Genomic DNA, 21,969 nt, shown 5'->3' on the forward strand with positions numbered 1-21,969 from the left:
TGTGTGTGTGTGTGTGTGTGTGTGTGTGTGTGTGTGTGTGTGTGTGTGTGTGTGTGTTTAGAATTCAAGCGCTTGGGATGAGTGCGTCCTCCTTGTCATTCTCCTCTATGACGAAGACGTCGCGGGTCAACCTCCTGACCACGCCAGGTGACCGCAGCTCCACATCTTCCGAGAGGTCAGAAGGGTAACCGTAGCGATAGGGATAACTATGATAATAAGGATCCATTTCACCCTCCTCTTCCTCTCCTTCCTCGTCACTTCGGGCTTCTTGGTCGTTGTTGTAAGCTACTGCAGAAGGGTTGTAGGGTTGGTTGTAGGGTTGGTAGCCACCATGAGGCAATGTTTGGACTGTGGGAGGGTGAGGGGAACATTGGCGATCAGTTGTGGCACACACTTGGGGGGGAAAAAAAAAAACCCAACTCCATAAGGGAGCGCAAGTAGCAGAGTTAGAGCTGCCTGGAGGACTTTTAGGCCCCTTCCAAACAGCAATGACACCCCCAACAGCAGTTTCGTCTAGTGTTGATCTCAATCATGTAATACAAAAGGTATCTTTGCTGATCAAATGTTCTGCTTTTGGGGGGTTTTTTTGTTTGTTTTGGCGGAGGGGGTCGCATGGTCCTTCTTGCCTGGGATTGAGGGGTGGGTGGATAAAAAACAAAAATGCTGCTGCCACGCCACCACCTTGAGAAGGGAAGCTTTGGAACAATGTGAGGAGCATGCAGAGGTTGAAATAGTGACAACATTCGGCCCAACTTCAAGGGTGTTCTGCCATCTTTTCAAGCCGGCAAACTGTGTAAAGCAGCCAACATGCAAGAAAGAAGTCATCCTTTGCTAGTGGGCTTGAAAGACCAGATTAGCGCTAAAGAGATTTGAAGAGGCTGCGGCACCAAATCATTGTGTGCACATAATAGCAGCATTATGGTCTGTTTTGGGGAAACTATAATCCAGGGTTGCCTCAGAGATTGTCAAAATATGGCGCCGGAAGAGCAAAACAAGGCTGAATTTGATTTTTTTTTTTTTTGTAATACCCCCCCTTTTTTTTTGTTTCGTTTTTAGAAAATCCACAATGTGCAAATATGAAGCGATTCTGTCAACAAAACAAACAAACAAACAAACAAACAAACAAACAAACAAACACTCCTGCAGGAATGAAGTTTTAAATGCTTGCAACTCTCCATCACAAAGGAGGATGGATGTTCTTGAGAAAGTCTTTGAATCAACAGGACGCAGAGGAAGGACAGGAGGACAGCTGGAGAACGCTCCTCAGTAATCATTCCCATAGTCCCGTTGAACTTGAGTGGTGGAGGAGGAAGAGGAGCAGAAGGAAGAAGGAAAAGAGACGTTACCTCATGTCACAAAGGCACCCCAAGACACCAGATGGTTCAAACTCTCAAACTGCATTGGCACAGATTGCAGAGTTCTCAAGTTCTGACAGTGGAAACGATTAGTGTTGAACTGGGAGAAAACACCGGAGGAACGAAATATCATGCACAAATAATCACCTCTAACCTGATAACCTGGTAAGCTGTTTACTGTAGTTACCACTGTCACTGAAAGGGTTAATGTCTATTTCTTTACTTTTTTTTTTTAATTTAATTTGGTTTACTTACATGTGCAGTCAATATTTGAGTATAAATGAGCGATATATTGCACATAAGATAAGATAAGATAAACTTTATTTGACCCACACTGGGGAAATTTGCAGTCTTCAGACTTGCAGACACGTATGATACAATTTACGTTCATAAAAAATACGAACCTGTGGAAAGCACATTGACTTGCCTGTGGGTATGAAATGGGATCATGATATGGAAAAAACTAAACCTACAGTTACATAACTTACATGTGCAGTATAGTTTATTAAGAAGATAAATGCTAAGCTACAGGTGTCAAACTCAAGGAAGCTAATCTTGTGTGTCAGCGTCAATAATTCTTGCTAAAATGTCGACCAAAAATTCTTGAGCGATTGTCCTTGACGTCTGATTGTAAAACTCGTTTGCCATCAGTCGTTGTCTATACTGTTTATATATATAATATAAGATGAAACATTTGTATCCTTTTCAGAGTTATAATGGCCCTCTGCGGGAATCCGTAACTAGACAAAAGTGAGTTTGACAACCATGCGCGAGTAAACGTGAAATTGCTTTACATAATATTTGTCTAAACGCAATCTTCAAGGTTGTTAGTTGAAGATACGTAGAACTATGGAGAAAAACATGAGATATGACATACAAGCAACAAACAAATGCCGGAGTCTATTTTGTAGGGATGTCACATTTGATCCCCAAACGATTCAGAACGTCAACATTCGAGGCTTTTATGACGAAAATGAAGCGACTGAATAACTTTCGGGAAGACGATCAGGACGACCCAGGTGTCAAAAGCTGTTAGAGGTGTGATAGCTTTGCTGTGAAGCAGGCCCATCAGACACGCAGCCGCTTCATCACTATCAATATTCAAATCTGCCTTTTATCCGCATTGGGGTTTGTTTACCAAACCACGCACTCAGACAGTTGTCGAATACATAAACTTGTCAGCGCGACAATTCTAAAAGCCAGATTAGTGTGCATTGTCTGAGTGTTTTATGAGAACAATAACAAAGTGTGAAGGCGCTGCCGCCCGTCGACATTGTGGCCTTTAATATAATTTTTTTTTACAAAATGGAGCAGCTGCCTTCCACTCCTCAAATTGGGTGGAAATAGGAGGTTGATATGTCTGTATGAATTATTAAAGGTAGAACATTTTGGCTTGTCTGACTGAATAAATATCATTCATTCAAAATGTATTATGCTTAGAAATATGAAAACACGAGGACATTTTGTATTGAGAAAATCGTTTTTGTTTCAACTCTGACTATGGCTGAGATGAGATTATCTCGGGGGAAAAAAATCGGAGTGGTATGAATCAATTAGATTCCTAAGATACAGATGCCTCTCAATTGTCCACAACTAATTCAGTAATTCAATTCAAAAGTAAAACTCATATATTATTAAAATGCATTAATTATTTCGATAATTTGATTTTACAGCTGACAAAAACACAAAACCCACTGAAGAAAGTATCAACAAAAATAATCAAAATAAATGTCGACCAAGACACATAAATTAAGGACATCAATGTTGGTACTATTTGATGATGTCTTTGTCAAAACAATAAATGGAAGGCCTTTTTATTTCCCGATTAAATTGTGCCAAATCTGCACCATCCATGCTTTTGTGGGATGAGCAGCAGCTGCTGAGTTTGTGGACCGCTCGCGTGAACAATCTGCCAAATTTTCTCTGTTGATTCCAACCAGCAGATTTTGCGGTTGCCTTTCATTGGCGTTTTGTGCTTCTGCTACCCCGTTCGGGCACCTGATTGGCAGCACCTGGCAAATTCGACCGGGCTCGCGCGAAGGGGCATGTTGCGGCATTGTTTGAAGTGAACCCTCGTACCATGAAGGGCAGGTTCCACCTAACAGTTGATGTCAGAGAGTGGGCATCCCAAGACGATGACAGAATAAGCTGTCAGCACTTTGCTCCAACAGATTTGCGGTCAATACGTCTGCCAGAAAAGAACAGAGTGAGGGCAGCCAATCTCACGTCTCGTAGGGTTGCCACGAGGCCGAATGTGACTGCCTGACACCATCAGGCCCCTTTGTGCTGGTGTCGGCAACGCACTTACTGGACCCTGAACATGTTGAGGAGTGTTATGTTCGGTAGTGAGTCTAAAGAGAGTTGGATGACAAGGTCAAAGTATGAAGAAGAGCAGACGCGGAGGACATTCTGCTGATTGCTGCACGATTAGAGTATCATCTTTTGGTCGAGGCAGTGTGATGGCAAAATGTGCCTTGTCATCATTGGAGGCCATTTCAATCAGGATTGTTTTTGCCAATGACGATGAGTGTAATACCCCTTGTGCTGCAATTTCTACGATGTTTGTAACACATGGGTTACCCCATATGTTACAATTTCTACAATTTTTGTAGATTTTTGCGTATTGTCATCTTTAAATCAAAGACACAGCATAAAAAGTGTGTGGTATGAAATATTCCAGTTCATGTTTTATTTATATAGATTTATATTTATGTTTTGGTCATAGCACAATACCGCTTTTATTGTCCATAGAGGGCAAAAATAGAAAGAATAAAATAAGAACTCTATGTGTATGTATAGCACTGATGCCACTGAACATGTCGAGTGGTTGAAAGTGAAATAAATGTTCAGGAATAATACTTTTACAATTTTTGTAAAATTGTATGTTGCGTTATATAAACTTATTTAGATCGACTGCAGCACATGGGTTTAAACATGGCTCTTTGGTGACAAAAGTCGACAAAGTGTGAGTTTTTGTTGAGATGAGACTCGCCAAAAATGCACGTCCGTTGTTCGAAAAGGAGCTAAAATGACTCACGTGGTCACTCCCCAGCCATGCTGGGTGAAGACGTTTGAATTTTTGCAATAAAGTAAGAATGTATTTGTTGTTGTGCACGTTAGCGCTGTACTGTTAATGCAACAGTTTACAGATGTGGAAAAAAATTGTTGAGACGCCTCTGCTGATGAAAGAAAAATCCGCAGTGGCTACAAAATTTGACAAAAGTTATAATGAAAACTAAAAAATTAAGGAAAATTAACCAACAGACATTGTTTTTTGAATCTTGCTTCAGCTGTCTTATTTTAAAAAAACAAACGGGCCTGAACAAAGATGACACTACCTTTGAGGCAATTCCTGCAATCAAACGATTTTCGGGGCTTTCAATGAGACTGTGTGAGATCGCAGGTTTCACTGAGACTTCTACAACTGCATGTTGACGAGCCACAAAACTTCGGAGAGAATGAAAAAGATAAGACAAAGCTGGATCGTTTGTTATGCTAATATAAATGAACACAGTGTTTTTTTTTCCTAAAACCTATCAACATCAAAAAACCTTCTCTGTCGACTTAAATAAAGTGGTGGAGAGTAACAATGTAAAAAAAAAAACCCACGCCTCTTGCCATTCTCTTCTTAGGTGTAAAAAAAAAAAAAAAAACACATGAGTCAACCTTGGTTGAGATCCTGATTGATTGATTGATGGAGATCTAGCGGACTCATGGGGTGGAAAAAGCAGGAACAGCAGCAATTAGCTATTCAAAAAAATTCATGGTGTTTTCCTTGGCAATGCCGCTTGTAAGAATGACTGATGTGCGTTGTGACAACCTAAAAATCTTCAGCTTCTGGCATTTGGAAATTCCAATTCTAATGTTAAAAAAAAAACAGGCATGGTATCTTTTTTCAGTTGTTATCATTCGTTAATTTAGCATGATTTGTTTTTATTTTATTTGTTTTATCTTGTAGTTAAATCAAAGCGCTCAATCAATTCTTCTACTTTTGGGTAAAGTATAAAATACATTTTTTTTCTATTTCAGCAAACAGTGTGGGTACTCGTATGTTATAATTGAGCTTTTTTTTTTTTAACTCTTGTGCTTCCATAATGCTCATTCTTTTTGTAAGTACTTTCCTGGTGTGCTAGTGTGCTTACCTCCAACATTGTACCCCAAACAAGAGTTTTGGTCACAGTAACCCGGTGGTCCAGCTGGTCCGGAAGAACCTGGATTGCCCGGCCTCCCTGGTGCCCCCGGGTTCCCAGGCCGACCGAGGGGCCCCTGACTACCTGTGCGCCCCTCACCTGGTAAGCCTGAGAAGAGAATCAGAGCAGGTACAGAGAGTAAGTAAAATATAATGACAAATAAAATGTAGTATCCAGAATGGATGATGTCATTCAACGGCCATCTTTCTCGGACTGCTCCTGCAACAAAGCGACGCGAAAGAATTCAGTAGCCGCCTGCCATGTTGACTCCGCCTCAAGGAAGCCACAGAGGAAAAGAGCAGGGAACAAGTAGACATTTACCCAGAAGGTTCAGTTTTATGGACTCTATCAGGACTCAGCGTGTTGAAGTCTACAGTATAAATATAGCGATGTGAAATGGTCCATTTGGAGCCATTCTCCATCATTTCTTCAAAATAACATCCCTGTAATACAGTATTTATGAGGGAGCCTACTGAACAAAGTTAAAGGAGTCCTTTTTGTCCTGTGTCACAGCACCATAGAACACAATGACCGTATCATGATTTTGTCAAATAAATTATGTAAAATAACAAATGCATGGCTGTTAACAAAAACACAGTGCATCCCATTGGTCATCTCCAACTGTTTGTGTTCTATCTGCTGTATGCACAGTGTCGGTACCATCAGCTTCCAATAATAAGAACAGAAAAGGTTTCCTTTGATCTCATGAACTGAACTCTTCTTTCTTCTTACAGACAGTGCATACCAAGTGGCCACTTCACTCGGTACACTTTCACAATTTAATGAGATCCAGTACAGTGACTGAATTCTGCCATTACTGCACTGATTTGGTTGGCACTAAGACAGTAGTATTAGTTGTGTAATTTAACAATATGTTTATTATTGTGGTTTGTTGCCTCATACTGAAATCATCCACGCAATCTTTGTGATGAGACTGAGAGGCAGGGTACACCTTGCACTGGTCAGCAGTCAATGATAAAGCAATATTTGAACTCGTGGGTTCTACTTTCATAGACAGCGCACGTACGCTCAGCGTAAAAACTGGCACATCGTCATTTTCTAGGTTTGGGAATTTGGCAGAGCGCTATGCTGGGTATTGCGGCAAACTGAGGGCCTTTTACACATACCCTGCGCACGTGTCAGTTTGGTGACTGAAAGTAGACTAGCTAGGAGCAGGTCTAAGTTGTGGCGCCGATGGTGTTACGTGATTTTGTGCTCTGCTGATATGTGTGCTGGAAGTCACCGTATTTCATTCATAAATATGATAACAGCGTGCATCAAACCCTCTGAATCATTGTAGAAATCAATTCAGTGAACACATCATCATTATCATCATCTTTATTATATTGATCAAAACACCCCCCTGGGCTGCGGCACAACTACGTGGGGTGAGGAGGATGACACACAGACACAAACAATCGGGGTGTGGTAACTAAGTCGGCTGTGCTCACTCCCACCACGACGCAAACGCCCCATGGTTCATCTTTGAATTAAAGCTGTCTTCCACAAGCCTTTATAAGGTATCACAAGAATGCGATATACACACTCAAGGCTATCACCATGCTGAGGAGGACAAATCCCAATGCTTACAAGGAAATTAAGCTCTTGTCCTTTGTGTCAGTGCAACACACTCCCTCAAGCTGCCTCTAGATTTCATCAGAGGGCAAAGTACAAACAGTCTCAGCTCCTTAAACTCTACTACTGTAACACACAGTATATGGTTTTGTACAAAGAAACACAAGGAGCTCCAGAAGCTCAAAGCATTTGGTATTCGACATGCCTGGGGAATAATCGAGCAGTGTTCAGACTATTCTGATCGGAAAATAGAATGCAGACCTCTGTCAAGGCCTTTGTCACCCATGAAATCAATGTGTGAAGATGGATGATCTGGATGGCTAAAAGAAGGTCAACTTTCATCAGACCCCTATTGACAGAAACAAAATATATTCCTGCATTGGCACAAAAAAATTACAGCCTGAATTAATAAGATTAGATTTTTTTGTCAATATAAATAAATTGTACGAATGCCATTGGAATTAAATCAAGACACTTGTGACATTCCATTTGCACACATTCAAATAATACATTTATACCCATTATAAAATCCTAAAATACGAATGTGTGGATTCTGATCACTTTATCAAAATACTAAAATCCAGGTTGATATCGCAAACATTTTTGGACAGTAAAGGGCACAGACACAAACAAATCCATAGCAATCAAACACTGCCTGGAACAGTTCGTCTCACCTGGTGGGCCTGGAGGTCCCCTAGGTCCTTGAGACCCAACACCTGGACTCCCCCTCTCCCCCTTCTCCCCTGCAAGACCTGGGGACATTATGTGGAAGATCACATTTTTCATTTCTATTATATACCACTGGATCAGGTTTTCCCAACCTTTTGGAGCAAAAACACATTTTGCATTGGTAAAATCTCATGGCAACCCACACCAAAAGCATATATGCTGCAATAATGACACTCTTGTCTCAGTTTACTCACATATTTATGATTCAGTGTGGAATCTGACATTCAAAGTCCATTCTATTTTATGAATGGCAACAAATTAAGATTAGGTTAATTGGACCTTCCGTATTGTAATGGCAAAGCATTTGATCTTGTGTCATTGTAACATTGCTTGCAGATATATGAACAAAACCACATTATTTGTGCTAAAAATGTAATTTATGGACCAATTAAGTGAAATATGATCATTTCCCAGAATCAATCCAAAGAATGGTTATTGAATAATGCATTTAGAATAATACCACAAACAGGAGAGAACCTGAAGGACCGACAATGAGCTGAAACCAATTTGGCGAGAGGACATGTTTGTTTGGAACTTGACAGGTATTCCATTCCTGTCTGTCTCCATCTTGACAAGTGTCATCCTTTCTCAACGAGAGCCATTCCTATTTTGTCTGCATGTCACTCAAATCGCTTCGTCCGTTACCTCGCTCTCCTGGCCGTCCACTCTGCCCGTTAGAACCGGGGAAACCGGGCCTGCCGGATGGTCCTTGCTCTCCCTGAGGTCCTGGGGGGCCTCTTCTGCCAGGCTCACCAGGCGGTCCAGGCACTGTACGTACTGACGCAGTTGACTGAACTGGGATCTGGTTCAGGATAGAGTTGTAGCGCGACATGTGGCCTGCAAACAGGAAGAGTTGATGATGATGACGATGATGATGATGCAAGAAGGCATTAGGAGGGTTTGTGGTTCCTCCAGAGGTGTAAAATGCTTACAGAGCTACGGATGTTGACACCACGCATCCCACAATGCCCTGTGCCCCGAACGAAAACAACTACATTTTGACAGGGTGGAAAACCTGCCGCTAACTAGAGAAAAGGCCACACTTTGACAATAGTAGACAGCTGTTGTACATCAGGGTACCATGACAAGAGGGGACAAAAGAAGGGGAAAGCATTCTATTGGCTACCAAAAGCTCCTCGGGCCGGGGGTCGCTCTCCACCGTCGGGAAGGCCACGCCGTGAGCGAGCTTTCCCATCCGGTGCGCCTGCTCAATAGCTATGCCGAGATGTCCTGCGATAATATCCGGACACCCTGCCACGGAGCCGCCGCTTCATTGGCTCCGAGGTCGCCAGCAAGCCCAGCCCTGGCACCGAGGTAACTTGGTTGATCTTGCCAGTAGCACAGCTTGTTTCAAAGATTAAGCCAGGCAAGTCTAGTACACATGGCCCTCAAGGACTCACCATAGTAATTCCTCCCATCTGCCGTCGCGATAATTGTAAAAAGTACTCCAGGCAATGGAAAGGGATCTGTATTGTCCAACTTGTCAAGCTTGCAAATGCGTTTCACGATTTCCTTTTCATCAAAGTGAGAAGGGAACTCGCTTGAATGTAATATTGAAGGATAAACGCTCATTTTAATCACTGCTTTCCGTTGTAAATCCCTCGCTTGCCGTCAGATGCTATTCTGTCAGCACGGCTGCGAAAACAAACGCACGCGGGGATCAGTCACGTGATTACAGGAGCTCAAATGGTCATAAATCCTTGCTTATTCAAGAATTGTTGGGGTTTTCGCTATTCGCAGGCCTTCTTGGTCACTATCCTCTCCAAATCGTGGGGCTCCACTGTACCTCCCTGACAGTAAATTCATTTGTCATAATTAATTATTTGCTAAATTGATATTGCATAGAATCTTATTACATGTGTAAAAGTATACCAAACAAAAGGTCTGGGGTTTTATTTTGCTGATTACTCACTCTGGATGAGTTGTTCACACACTTGTCTTGCGATAGTACGCACTGCTGCTTGGGACGGCACGTCACCCTGACAGGAGAAAAACACATTTATACACAGACTATAGATACAAATTTTTTACATACGTTATGTGTTCAAATAATTTATCTTTATAGTGTGGATTTATTTTTTATTCTACATCAGTACTGTAACATTTGTATGCCATTAAATAATAATGTATTTATGAGGGTTAAAAATGTTATCAACAGATTTTTTTTCATTGATTTCAAACAGTGCTATTCTACTGTACAACAAATGTAGAATAACAAAATAACAGTGAATTACTGAGAAATGGTCTAATCCTACATACTGCGTTAGCATCATCGCTACTTGAAAATTTGACTGATCCAAAAACTGACACGATTAATTGCTGCGTTCATTCAGAGGCTGCCAGCTAGTGATTAGCGACTAAACTGCTAATGTTTACATGGGCAGGCTTTGCAAACTGTTCGCCTTTTCATGCTTTCCACTTGATCACTCGGGTGCTACTTGTTCAAATAATTCAACAGGTTTCTTGTATCGTTTTGTTTTTGACGACAGAGCACGCACAACGGCTTCCTCCTCAACGTACTTCTGGAGACGCCGTGAGGGGAGGAACTTCACTTGTCAAGATAGCGTCATCTTCAGAAGTGATAGCTTTGCATCAGCTGCACGTTTAGCTGTAAGTTTGGTCAATTTGTTACTATTACTTTTGGTTTACTGCTTCTTTCATTTATTGGCAAATTCTGTTTATTTCAACTTGCAAACCAATGTTAGAAAGGGAACTCTGATCAGCTAGATTCACGAACATTTCTGCCACGTCTGAGTGAGTAGATATGCTCAAAGGCTGCAGGTATGTCTCTCTCTAAGGCCTGGTATCAAATGGCCCGTGGTCCAGTACCGGTCCGCGGACCGGTGGTTGGGGACCTCTGATCAATCCAATATGCATTACATAATAAGACGTAGGAGAAGAACAAGACCTTCTCCAAACTCTTCCCCCGAGTTTCATAGAATTGACCTCAATGTCTTGATTTGATGAAGAATTAATGTGGCAATTAATGACTATCATCCAAATCTTGATTAATTCACTGAGGTGTGAATTTCATTTCGAGCACAAAACAGGAACTTGGTGCTCTCTTTTGTTGCGAAAAGTTACTCAACATTTCTGCATATCCAGAAAACGTCTGCAGGGCACGTGCAAAGCCTCCAGCAAATGTGTGAAATGCAGTCTGCTACATTTATTACAAACCAGCAACAGATGCGGGTGGTCGTGGCTAAATATTTCATGTGACAATTTCCAATAAATGTTTTAACTTGTCCCTGTTAAATGATCACACACCACCCCATCACTGTGAAGTGAGTTCCATCATTGGGAAGATGCCCACTAGGTGCAAAATTGCAATCCAGATAGAGGAGCGGGGGAAAAAAAAATCCTGCCGAGACCTTCTCTCTTCCAGTAAATGAAACGCAGTAGGACACAAATGACTGTAAAAGTAGATGAAATTGGTCGGGTGAAGGTTTGATTCAGGGTAGTAAACTGTGTGCCTCTCTCCGATCACTCTGTCGTCAAAAACACGCACGCTTCTCGACTGCAAATCTGCGGCATGGACACTGACTTGATTCAATTTCCTCAAAATGAGGAGCAGGCAATGTAAGGGAGAAGAAAAAACTGTTTTAATGAGAGGTGAGAGGGATTGATTCCTTCAAATCAAGACATCATTGGTGAGTGTGAGCAAGTAATATTTCCATTTCATAAAACTGGATTAGTTCTAACTATCATTGATTGACTGGCATGGGGAGACTTACTCTTTCTCCTTTATCTCCTTTGATACCAGCAGGACCCTACAAAATAAAAGCACATGGGGAGAATAAAGATGGGATTTGGATGTGACGGCACGTCTCACTATATTCCGAGTATCATTTTTCCTCTGAGCCCCGTCACAACTATACACTGACCACCAGAAACAGTGAGTTGATGTTTTGTTGTATTTACTGTCTAGTTTGAGAAAATATAACCCCCCCAAAAATATAATCCCCCCATGCAGGTTCTTTGTGTGCACATCAAAGTGTACACAAAATTGTGGCTTCGAAGGCTTTCTGGCAACACTGTAAAGCACACGGATCTCATATCTGGTCACGCCATATACACGGAAAAGCTGCCAAGCACACCCCGGCTACAAAAGGATATCAGTGTGCAGCACATTGTAATCCCGAGGCAAATTAAAGATAAATATTACCTGCCTGTGATTGAATAATCAAGTTAAGCATATTGCAACATTTGAATAAAACGCCTGTTTATCCTTTGTGTGACGTACACAATTATACTGTGGAGGACAGGCTCTCAGTGATGCAAATTGCTTTATTAAAGTGCAATATGACTTTTTAAGTGGAACTCAGTCAACCAGGCAATCTAAGACACAAGAGAAGAGCGAGTGAAACACATGGTGTGCTGAAGAGCTGTAGAATTCCAATTCCATCCATTCTTTTTCCAAACCGTTTTTCCTCACGAGTGTCGCGGGCGTGTTGTTGGAGCCTATCTCAGCTGACTTTGAGCAGTAGTCAGGCTACACCCTGAACTGGTTGCCAGCCAATCATAGGGCACAAATAGACAAACAAGCAGTCCCACCCACAGGCAATGTAGAGGGCTCAATTAACCTACCATGCATATTTTTAGAATGTGAGAGGAACCCGGAGTACCCGGAGAAAACCCACACAGACACAGGGAGAACAGATAAACTCCACAGAGGAAGGTCAGGGCCTGGACTCGAACCCTGCACCTCTGCACTGTGAGGCCGACGTGCTAACCAGTTGACTAACATGGCACCTGAATTCCAATTCAATTTTCAAATTTGAATTAGAATTTGAATTGAGGCGGCAGTCAAAAATGAAGCTCTACAGTACGTAAGTCTATTTACAACTTTTCAATATATTTAGGAGTCCTGACTAGGAATGGCTCAGATGAGTTGGCGGTTGGTGCATAAAATTAATGTTCGCGTTTTGAAAAGATTTTTTTTAAAAGCTGTGTTTTAATTTTTTTGTTTTTTGTTTGTTTGTTTTTTTTGTATTTCCTAATTATAATGATACACACCATAGCTACACATGTAACAATTTACTGGATCAAGAATATGTTTTTTCAAAATACACTGAAAATAATAAAGACAAAGTTGAGGTTAGCATGTTGGTTTAGTCGTCGAAATAGGTTCCAGTTTTTCATGTGGCCCGTTTGCAAGATTAATTGCCCACCCATCTCATTACTTTGACATTTCACTAGTCGCTTCTCCCCGATTGCGCCGTTTCCATTTAACTGCTCCTCATTTCATTTTATTTGAGTGTTTTTATCAGAGCTTACGTGACATTTTTTTAAAAATTGTGTCTATTTAACTAGATTATTTATTTAGTTATTTATTTTTTGCCACACAAGAAACGCCTCAGCATAATCTTACATATTTAGGGCGACTGGTTAATATTTGTCAAACACACACTTTGAATTAACAGGAATGTATCACAGGTATTCCCACAAATCATAACTATATTGAAACACTCAGTGCAAATGTAAAATCGTCATTCAAAGGAGGGGCGTGAAAAAAAGGTAAATGAAGTTTGTGAGGAATCGTATTCGGACTGAGGCTATGTTCTGGAAAATTCTCCTGGGTAGGAGGAAGGCTAACATTTTGAAATTGCTTGACTTTTTACAAGAAGGCATAAATGTGTAGAAATGACTAGCGATTCATGGTCACATGAATTGTAATCACTTATTTTCATTCAATTTAAAAATGATGAATGAAAATAAAACTTACAGAAGGTCCTTGCCCCCCTTGAGGACCTGCTGATCCAATCGGTCCTGGAGCTCCAGGTGCACCTGGGGCTCCCTGAAAGATGGAAAGTGTTGCTCGTTTATTAAATGTACCTGGCAAGAATGTATTTTCTGGGTGATTATAAGGAAGCATAAACTTACAAGAGGGCCCGGCGGCCCCTGTCGACCCTGAGGTCCATTATTACCTGGTAGGCCCTGTGCTCGATGCAGAAACAATAGACACTTACATTGGAGTTTCTTATTTACTGTGAATATCAAGATTGATCTGAAAGCAACACATCTGTTGATTGACAACACATCTCACCGACCTTCACTTTTGAGTTGCAGATGTACAACATTTTTATTTTCATTGCAGCAGGTAAACGTTCCTGCAGTTTTGGCACATAGCTGCACAATTCCAGTGCTATTCGCCTAGGAAACCTTGGAAAACTGGAATTATTATCCAACTGGGAAAAAAAATGGATCGGTTTGCTTTCCGAACGGTGCCCGGTGCCCTTTCATCACGGACTCTCGCCTTACAGGGCTCTTTTTCAGAATGTGTGAAGTGAAGCCAACGCAAAGCAATACAACTGCTCAAATATTGAACACAGCTGAAGATACAAGCCCCCAGGTATTCGAATGAACTAGCCTCCGAGTTCTGCTGACGTGTTTTGGCTTGCTTATGATGTTGAAGCCTATTTGGTAAGACAAAGATGGCTGGGAACATTCCCTGCAGTGTTTCTTTTTAGGAGGCAGCTACGGTATCAAGGGGATATTCATCGCTCCAAATGAAAACAATCGCTCCAACAGCACTTTGTACATTCTTCACGCAGTAACAAATCACGGTCTTAAGAGTGAAAGGCACCCAGAAGTCAAGCGTTCTAGCAATCATCCGGACCAAACCACTAAAGACACACTGGAGAGGCTAAACTCACATCTCACAATTCCCCCAAAAAGTATTCATACGCAACAAGAAAAATCCACTTTGTGTATCGATACAAAGGCTACAAACTTTCTCTATGTATTGGACAAGTGTAACTGGGATTGTGAAACCACTGGCCTCACCAGCAAGACTCTTCAGTGTAGCCAATTTATGAAATGTTCAACTTTAAATTCCATCATGAGCTTCAGCTTGACAGATGACTTGCCCTCAACCAACATTCAGTTGTATGTAACTAAAGTTCTCTCTGTAGAATTTTACCACAACACTGAGGGCTCGACAAAACTTGTGTTTGTACACTTTGGGTAAAAACTGTGGAATATCATGCCAGTTGTTTGTTATTTGTGGTCGACCTCTTGAAATTTTTTCCTATGCCTTATGGTATTGTTTTTGCTTGTGTCCTCCTCATTGTCCAATGCCTATTGTCCGGCAGTAAATTACAGTTTGGTCTCACTGGACCGACCGTGGACACATCCATGTGTTGAAAATGTTGCCATAAAAGTGAAATCTATCAATATAGAGGTGTATTTTTCAGCTCTTAGTACGCATTTTCACCCCCAAAATTAATTAACTACTACAAATCAAACCACATGTAAAATTAATGAAGCCTTCTTTGAATATTAATATTTCACACACATGGAACTCGCTAAGCAATATGTTTCTGCACGCAGAGCTCGACGTTGCACCCAATTTGGGAATGCAGGTGCCCTAATTTTACAATAGTGCAACTGCCAAAAATCAGAGGTTGCACAACCAGCCTACTTACTGATCGAGGATGGGTGGTCACCTCTACTCTAAAGACTCACTCAATGGGACCCTCCGCTGATTGACCACAGTCCAGATATTCTTGTATTTTTATTTGTATTTCTGTTTTACTTAACTGAACACTCAACATGGCTGGTTCTCTCGAGTGGCTAAACATGCAGAGTTGCTCCTTTTACTACTTATGCAGCAAGAAGCACAAGCACAGGTGGTCTCTCACACACATCATGTGGGACAATATCATAGCGGTCGGTGGGATTAAGAGCTATGCAACACAGCCAGCTTTCGATAGCAGCCAAAAAGGAGTAACAAGGAAGCAAGGACATTTTTGTGTGTGCCTGGTGATTGGATTGATCGTGTTCACCACTCCTAAGAGCGGAATCATAGCCTTCATACTGGCAAATAAGCTATAACCCATCCTAATTGCTAAGCTAACCTCAGACTGACACGGCTAGCACTAGATCTCATTGCTGCATTTTGACTGCAGGATGATGTAGAAGATCTTGGGTTGTAGTTTTTCATATAAATGCTATTTTTGACAAATACAGAATGTATGTTCTTCTCTGATGTGACATTATGACGTTATATTGTGATGAGGCACAATCTCGGCAGAGCTGTGTTGTGAGCAAACATTTAATTACACTTCTGGTAAACACATCGGTCTCTAGAAATAGCGAATCATCACTCCCACTGTCAAAAAATAGAGATTCATAGCCCCTGTTGGGACATGGACAAAAATACAGCAGGGATAACCAACCAAGATAAAGTACGTTGCTAATTTAAAATGATCAAGCTAAATGTTGATTTCAAATTCATTTACGTGAAAGTCTGAAATGATGAAAAACTTTTCCTGCTGTGTCCTAGTAACAAAAGATGTCTTACCCTGGCTCCAGGGGGACCATCCCTACCCGGGGAACCCTGGTTTCCAGGAACACCCTAAAAATGACACAAACAAGCAGGATTTCAATCATCATTGCGAAAATCGCTGTCATCTAACAGTTTCCTAACTTTTATTGAGTCTCGGCACATATTTTACATAAGAAAATTCTTACCACACAGAGCCTTATTTTAAAAAAAAAAAAAAAAATCACAAAATATCCTGAACACCGCAATAACGCTGATCTTGTTTCAATTTACTCACAATGTAATTATGTAATTATAAATGTTGGCCTGTTTAGTTGAACACAAAGCTATCATTTTGTTTTACGAATGGCAACAGGTGGACCAATAGGTGAATTGGACCTTTTACCGACTATGGGAAGAAATTTGAATTGTTCTGTCTGTCAGTGTTGCTAGCATGGCTACATAGATGAAGAAAAATCACCACAGTTGGGTTTCAGTTGATTTGCTCATGACCAAAATGGAGTGCGGAATGTAATATGTGATTGTCGGGCTATGAAACAACTCTGTTTTCCATCAAATTAAATCTGGGCATAAAGTACGTTGCTAATTTAAAATGATCAAGCTAAATGTTGATTTCAAATTCATTTACGTGAAAGTCTGAAATGATGAAAAACTTTTCCTGCTGTGTCCTAGTAACAAAAGATGTCTTACCCTGGCTCCAGGGGGACCATCCCTACCCGGGGAACCCTGGTTTCCAGGAACACCCTAAAAATGACACAAACAAGCAGGATTTCAATCATCATTGCGAAAATCGCTGTCATCTAACAGTTTCCTAACTTTTATTGAGTCTCGGCACATATTTTACATAAGAAAATTCTTACCACACAGAGCCTTATTTTAAAAAAAAAAAAAAAAATCACAAAATATCCTGAACACCGCAATAACGCTGATCTTGTTTCAATTTACTCACAATGTAATTATGTAATTATAAATGTTGGCCTGTTTAGTTGAACACAAAGCTATCATTTTGTTTTACGAATGGCAACAGGTGGACCAATAGGTGAATTGGACCTTTTACCGACTATGGGAAGAAATTTGAATTGTTCTGTCTGTCAGTGTTGCTAGCATGGCTACATAGATGAAGAAAAATCACCACAGTTGGGTTTCAGTTGATTTGCTCATGACCAAAATGGAGTGCGGAATGTAATATGTGATTGTCGGGCTATGAAACAACTCTGTTTTCCATCAAATTAAATCTGGGCACCGTGCTTATTACTGTATTAATATTATTTAATTTTTCAACGAGAAAAAAAAAATTGTCCCGTGTGGAAAGATTATTATGATTTGCAATTATTTTCTTGTGCATACGAAAAGCTTAACAGTATCAAGCAAGCAATTTATTTCCATAGTAAACATTCCATGTAAACAACACATTTGTGTGTGAATGATTTAAAAATAAAGTTCATGTTAAATAATGTTGTTCATAACTCAAATCATGTCTTGGAAAATATCCAAATCTTCTGCACAAGTTGAAAATAAACATTAGATGATTAAATATGACATATCCAAAATAAGATGAATGTCATTATTCTAGCTTCTAGCGGTTCATTGTGGCAGCATTTTCTTTCCTATCAAACTGAAAGGAAGAAAGTGCCGATGCCGATGACAAGGTTACATTTTGGTGTCATGGTCTTGACTGCAGCCACTGATGGAGGAAGGAATGAAGATTGAGAAGAAAGAAAAAGAGAAAAGGAAACGGGGGAGGAGGGAGAGAGAGGAGAGAGAGAGAGAGAGAGAGAGAGAGAGAGAGAGAGAGAGAGAGAGAGAGAGAAAGAGAGAGAGAGAGAAATTGCTCTATTGGTGCTATATTTCCTTTCACGCTTGAAAAATGGTAGCCATCACGCAAGCACACACACACGTACACACACACATGAATACACTTCCCTATTCTTTTATCACATTATTCCAAGGTAACATTTTAACTTTGGTAACATAGGTTAATAAAATGATGAAGGCCATCTATCGCTTGGAAGTGTTTTTCATTCAACATTTACAGTAATTCTGACTTTACTACTGCAGTAGCACAGGTTAGTGAAAGACGCGGACCGTTTCTGACTTAACATACAAATTCGGGTTATGATACCGCTTTTGGAAATGAATAGCGTCTTAAAATGAGGACACTGTTCAGCTTGTGGGTTGCTTTAGATGAGGTCATTATCAACAGGAAACCATTTGTTATCCATGTACTCTGTCATGATTCGGTTTGGGACCAACAGGTGGCACTGTAGGGCTCTCCCTGCAGCTGCACACCTGTTGGTCATTAGGTAATTAGTGGCTTTAAAAGGACTCCTAGCCCGAGCAATCATTGTCGGGTCATTGTTGCTTTTTGCTGCTGTCATGTTTGTTTGTCAGTCATGTTTAGATGGTCATGTTTTTGTTATTGATAGTTTTGAGCTTCAGTCATGGTTTTTGTTTGATACTTTGGACTTTGTTTGTTTTGGATTTCGTTTTCTCTGAGTTTCAATACACTTCTTCAAATACACCCTTCTCCTCCCTCTTGCCTGCTTTTTGGGTCCACCACCACCTCGCATCGTGACAGAATGACCCGACCACCTGGACCCCGCAGGTACAAAGACTGGTTCCTATTCCATCATGTGCCTGGCGGAGCACGTCTGCGGCCGACACCCTTTTCCCCTTCAGGCAGCGCTGGTGATGCGGCTGTCCTGTTTTCGTCTCGTCAAGCCGCGTCTACGGTGGGCCGAGCCCCGTCCGCGTCCACGTTGAGCCGAGGCTCGTCAAGTGTTTGTTCGAGCTGAGTCACATTCACGTCGACGACGGGCCATGCCACGTCCACGCCCACGTGCGGCTGTTCCTGTTCCCTGGCGAGGTGAAGGTCACCGTCGCTTCTTGTTCATGTTCTTCGGCGAGGCAAGGGTTGCCGTCGCATCTAGTTACTGTTCCCTGGCGAGGCAAGCCTTTGGACAACTTTGGGACGTCTGGGATCCGTCCCTTGAGGGAGGGGTACTGTCATGATTCGGTGTGGGACCAACAGGTGGCACTGTAGGGCTCTCCCTGCAGCTGCACACCTGTTGGTCATTATGTAATTAGTGTTTTAAAAAGACTCCCAGCCCGAACACTCGGTGTCGGGTCATTGTTGCTTTGTGCTACTGTCATGTTTGTTTGCTGTCATGTTTGTTTGTCAGGTTTTGGTCAGTGTTATGTTTTATCTTAAGTCATGGTTTTTGTTTGTTACTTTGGACTTTGTTTTGGATTTAGTTTTCTTTGTTTTAAATACACTTCTTCGAATACACCCTGCTCCTCCCTCCTGCCTGCTTTTTGGGGTCCACCACCACCACGCATACGTGACATACTCAAAGCTGAGATTCAAACTCAGCACTCTTGAGTTTAGTGTTGGGTAAGTGTCAGCTAGGGAGCCCACTTTCCATAAATGCTCTTTCTAAACTGAATCTTATGTCAAACAAAGTTGATAAGCACCGCTTATGTGGGACTCACAGTGCTCACAGAAGCCATCCCAGATTAATATTTAATTTGCTCTGGCAAGACAGTAACAGATAATACTAACTTTAGGACTTGAATAATTACTGTATGTGTGAATCATTTCTACTCATCCGGGAGTTTCAATGGTAAAGTCGATTTCATCCAGCACCACTTTTTTCTCTCTCACAAGATGGATAAAATGGAATTTATTGAAGGGAACTATCACAGCACATCATGTACTGTACGAACTACCGGTATATGAACACTTTTTTTTAAAGCGGTGAAGCCATTAAATCTTGTTTTTTTTTTATGGCAACAAGGCTTGTTGACGTCTGTCTGCAGGCTGCGGGGACTTCACTAATAATTCATGGGAGGCTCATTTATATTCATCATGCATGCACGCACATGCAAATACACAGAGAAGAAAAATTTATAGACGGTCACAGCTGGGTTTCAGTTGATTTGTTGATGACCAAAACGGAGTGAGGAATGAAACACATGATTGTTGGGCAGCCGATGAAACAACTCTGTTTTTCTTACGTTCATAAGATTTAGGGCTTGATTTTCTTAACAGTCGTGAATCTGCACGGCGCAAAGCAAACCTTGCGCGGAGGCAGGTTGGACCCCGTGTTGGTAATTTTGCAAACAAGCACAGGTTTTTGAAGCCGAAAGAGGGCAACTCCGATTAAATGGGACACAACAGTGGGGTGCTGACTGTGTCGGCATGGCAAAACGCAGACATGAGTGAAGCAGGCACATTCATTCATTCATTCATTTTCCGAACCGGTTGCCAGCCAATGGCAGGGCACACAGAGACAAACAACCATCCGCGCTCACACCTCACGACAAGTTTGCGTGTTCAATCAGCCTGCCATGCATGTTTTTGGAATGTGGGAGGAAACCGGAGTACCTGGAGAAAACCCACACAGGCCCCGGAGAACATGCAAACTCCACACAGGGAGGCCGGAGGGGGAATTGAACCCGGTACCTCTGCACTGTGAGATTGACATAGTAACCACTGGACCAATGGGCCGCCTGAAGCAGGCACATGCGGCTCCCAAAAATCTGCGCCATTAAGTTTTCATTTGGTCCCCTACCCTCGAGCGTTGACCAGCCAGTGGAATGATTTTTAAAAATATAATAATAAACATAATAATAATTGACTCAATGTATTGATTTCTACAATGATTCAGAGGTTTTGATTTCCGCTGCTCTCATATCGATGAATGAAATACGTCTTGACATATACCACACATGTATGTGGCGCTCGTTGACTGTTCTGTTTGTGCCCCAATCAAATTGACTGAAATTTCATCAAGCCAAAAGTTTACCCTGCACCGGCACTTAGGTGTTGTATGAGCAGGCGTACGTTTAGATTTTCGACTTTCTGCCATTGCTGCGGCGGCTCGCCCAGTTCGGCAGAGACCAGTCTGACAAAACTGGCCTTGTACTGGCTCAAAAACCAGAATTTGCCAGCATTTGCACCCCACTGCAGATGCGCTCTCTGTCAAAACAGAGCCCACGATGTTTTCGAAAGATGCAGAGCAACTCTTACCATTGGGCCGGCTGGGCCAATCTCTCCCGTCTCTCCCTTCTCCCCAGCAGCCCCCTGCAATACAAACAGTGTTCCACATGTCAGTTGTCTTGAGTGATAGCGGTCATCGCGATCGATGTGGGACCAAAGAAACCAACATCAGTTTTCTTCATAAAGTTTTCCCTTAACGCAAGTGAGTTTTGGACTCATGCCTACAAATGTCTGGCAGGATCTCCTTTGACAGTTTATGCTGGCAGGTGCTTGAAAACACAGGCACAATGTGATCTTTCGGCCCAGTTTGCAAACTATTTTTTTCGTTGTATCATTTCGCATGTATTTAGAATCAATAGTACAATTTAAACATGTAATGTGGGATTTATCTAATATCGGACATGCATATCATTTTTGGTAAGTACTATGCACATCAAGCAACTCTTACTTGAGGCCCTTGAATAGAGAGGCCACTGGGTCCCTGAGGACCTGGTGGTCCCGGTAATCCAGCAGAGCCAGCTTCTCCTACAGGCCCTTGAAGACCCTACAGAGAGAAACCAAGAGTGTTTGCTATACTTCATGACTCTCACATTTACTCAGCAGCTAAAATATGAAACACATTTGGGCAAACTTGATTTTTTTTTTTTTTTGTTGTTGGCTGAGGGGCAGCACAGCGGTAGATTGGCTAGCACGTCAGCCTCGTGCTGCAGATTGGAATCTGGCCACGGTCTTCGTGCGTGGAGTTTGCATGTTCTCCCCATGCCTGTGTGGGCTTTCTCTTGGTACTCCGGTTTCCTTCCACATTCCAAAATCATGCATGGTTGATTGACG

At 41.7% G+C, this 21,969-nt stretch overlaps 1 protein-coding gene across 2 annotated transcripts in view; it reads right to left on the reverse strand.

The window, feature by feature from the left end:
• Positions 1–19: 19 nt before the first annotated feature.
• The window catches only part of col14a1a (collagen, type XIV, alpha 1a), a 103,789-nt gene continuing 81,839 nt past the window's right edge, over positions 20–21,969 (reverse strand). The window contains exons 38-48 of one of the 2 annotated variants that reach the window (XM_019872916.1): positions 21,587–21,682; positions 21,169–21,222; positions 16,827–16,880; positions 13,733–13,786; positions 13,575–13,646; positions 11,584–11,619; positions 9,762–9,828; positions 8,495–8,686; positions 7,795–7,872; positions 5,498–5,653; positions 20–348 (exon numbers count right to left, since the gene is read on the reverse strand). In XM_019872916.1, coding sequence (XP_019728475.1) covers positions 65–348; positions 5,498–5,653; positions 7,795–7,872; positions 8,495–8,686; positions 9,762–9,828; positions 11,584–11,619; positions 13,575–13,646; positions 13,733–13,786; positions 16,827–16,880; positions 21,169–21,222; positions 21,587–21,682 — 1,143 coding nt within the window. In that variant the 3' untranslated portion in view covers positions 20–64. Of the gene's footprint in view, positions 349–1,033; positions 1,293–5,497; positions 5,654–7,794; positions 7,873–8,494; positions 8,687–9,761; positions 9,829–11,583; positions 11,620–13,574; positions 13,647–13,732; positions 13,787–16,826; positions 16,881–21,168; positions 21,223–21,586; positions 21,683–21,969 lie in introns of those variants that run through there. The other variant, XM_019872917.1, reaches the window with a different exon arrangement.

Source organism: Hippocampus comes, unplaced genomic scaffold, assembly GCF_001891065.2.
Source record: "Hippocampus comes isolate QL1 unplaced genomic scaffold, H_comes_QL1_v1.1 scaffold242, whole genome shotgun sequence".
NCBI lineage: Eukaryota > Metazoa > Chordata > Actinopteri > Syngnathiformes > Syngnathidae > Hippocampus > Hippocampus comes.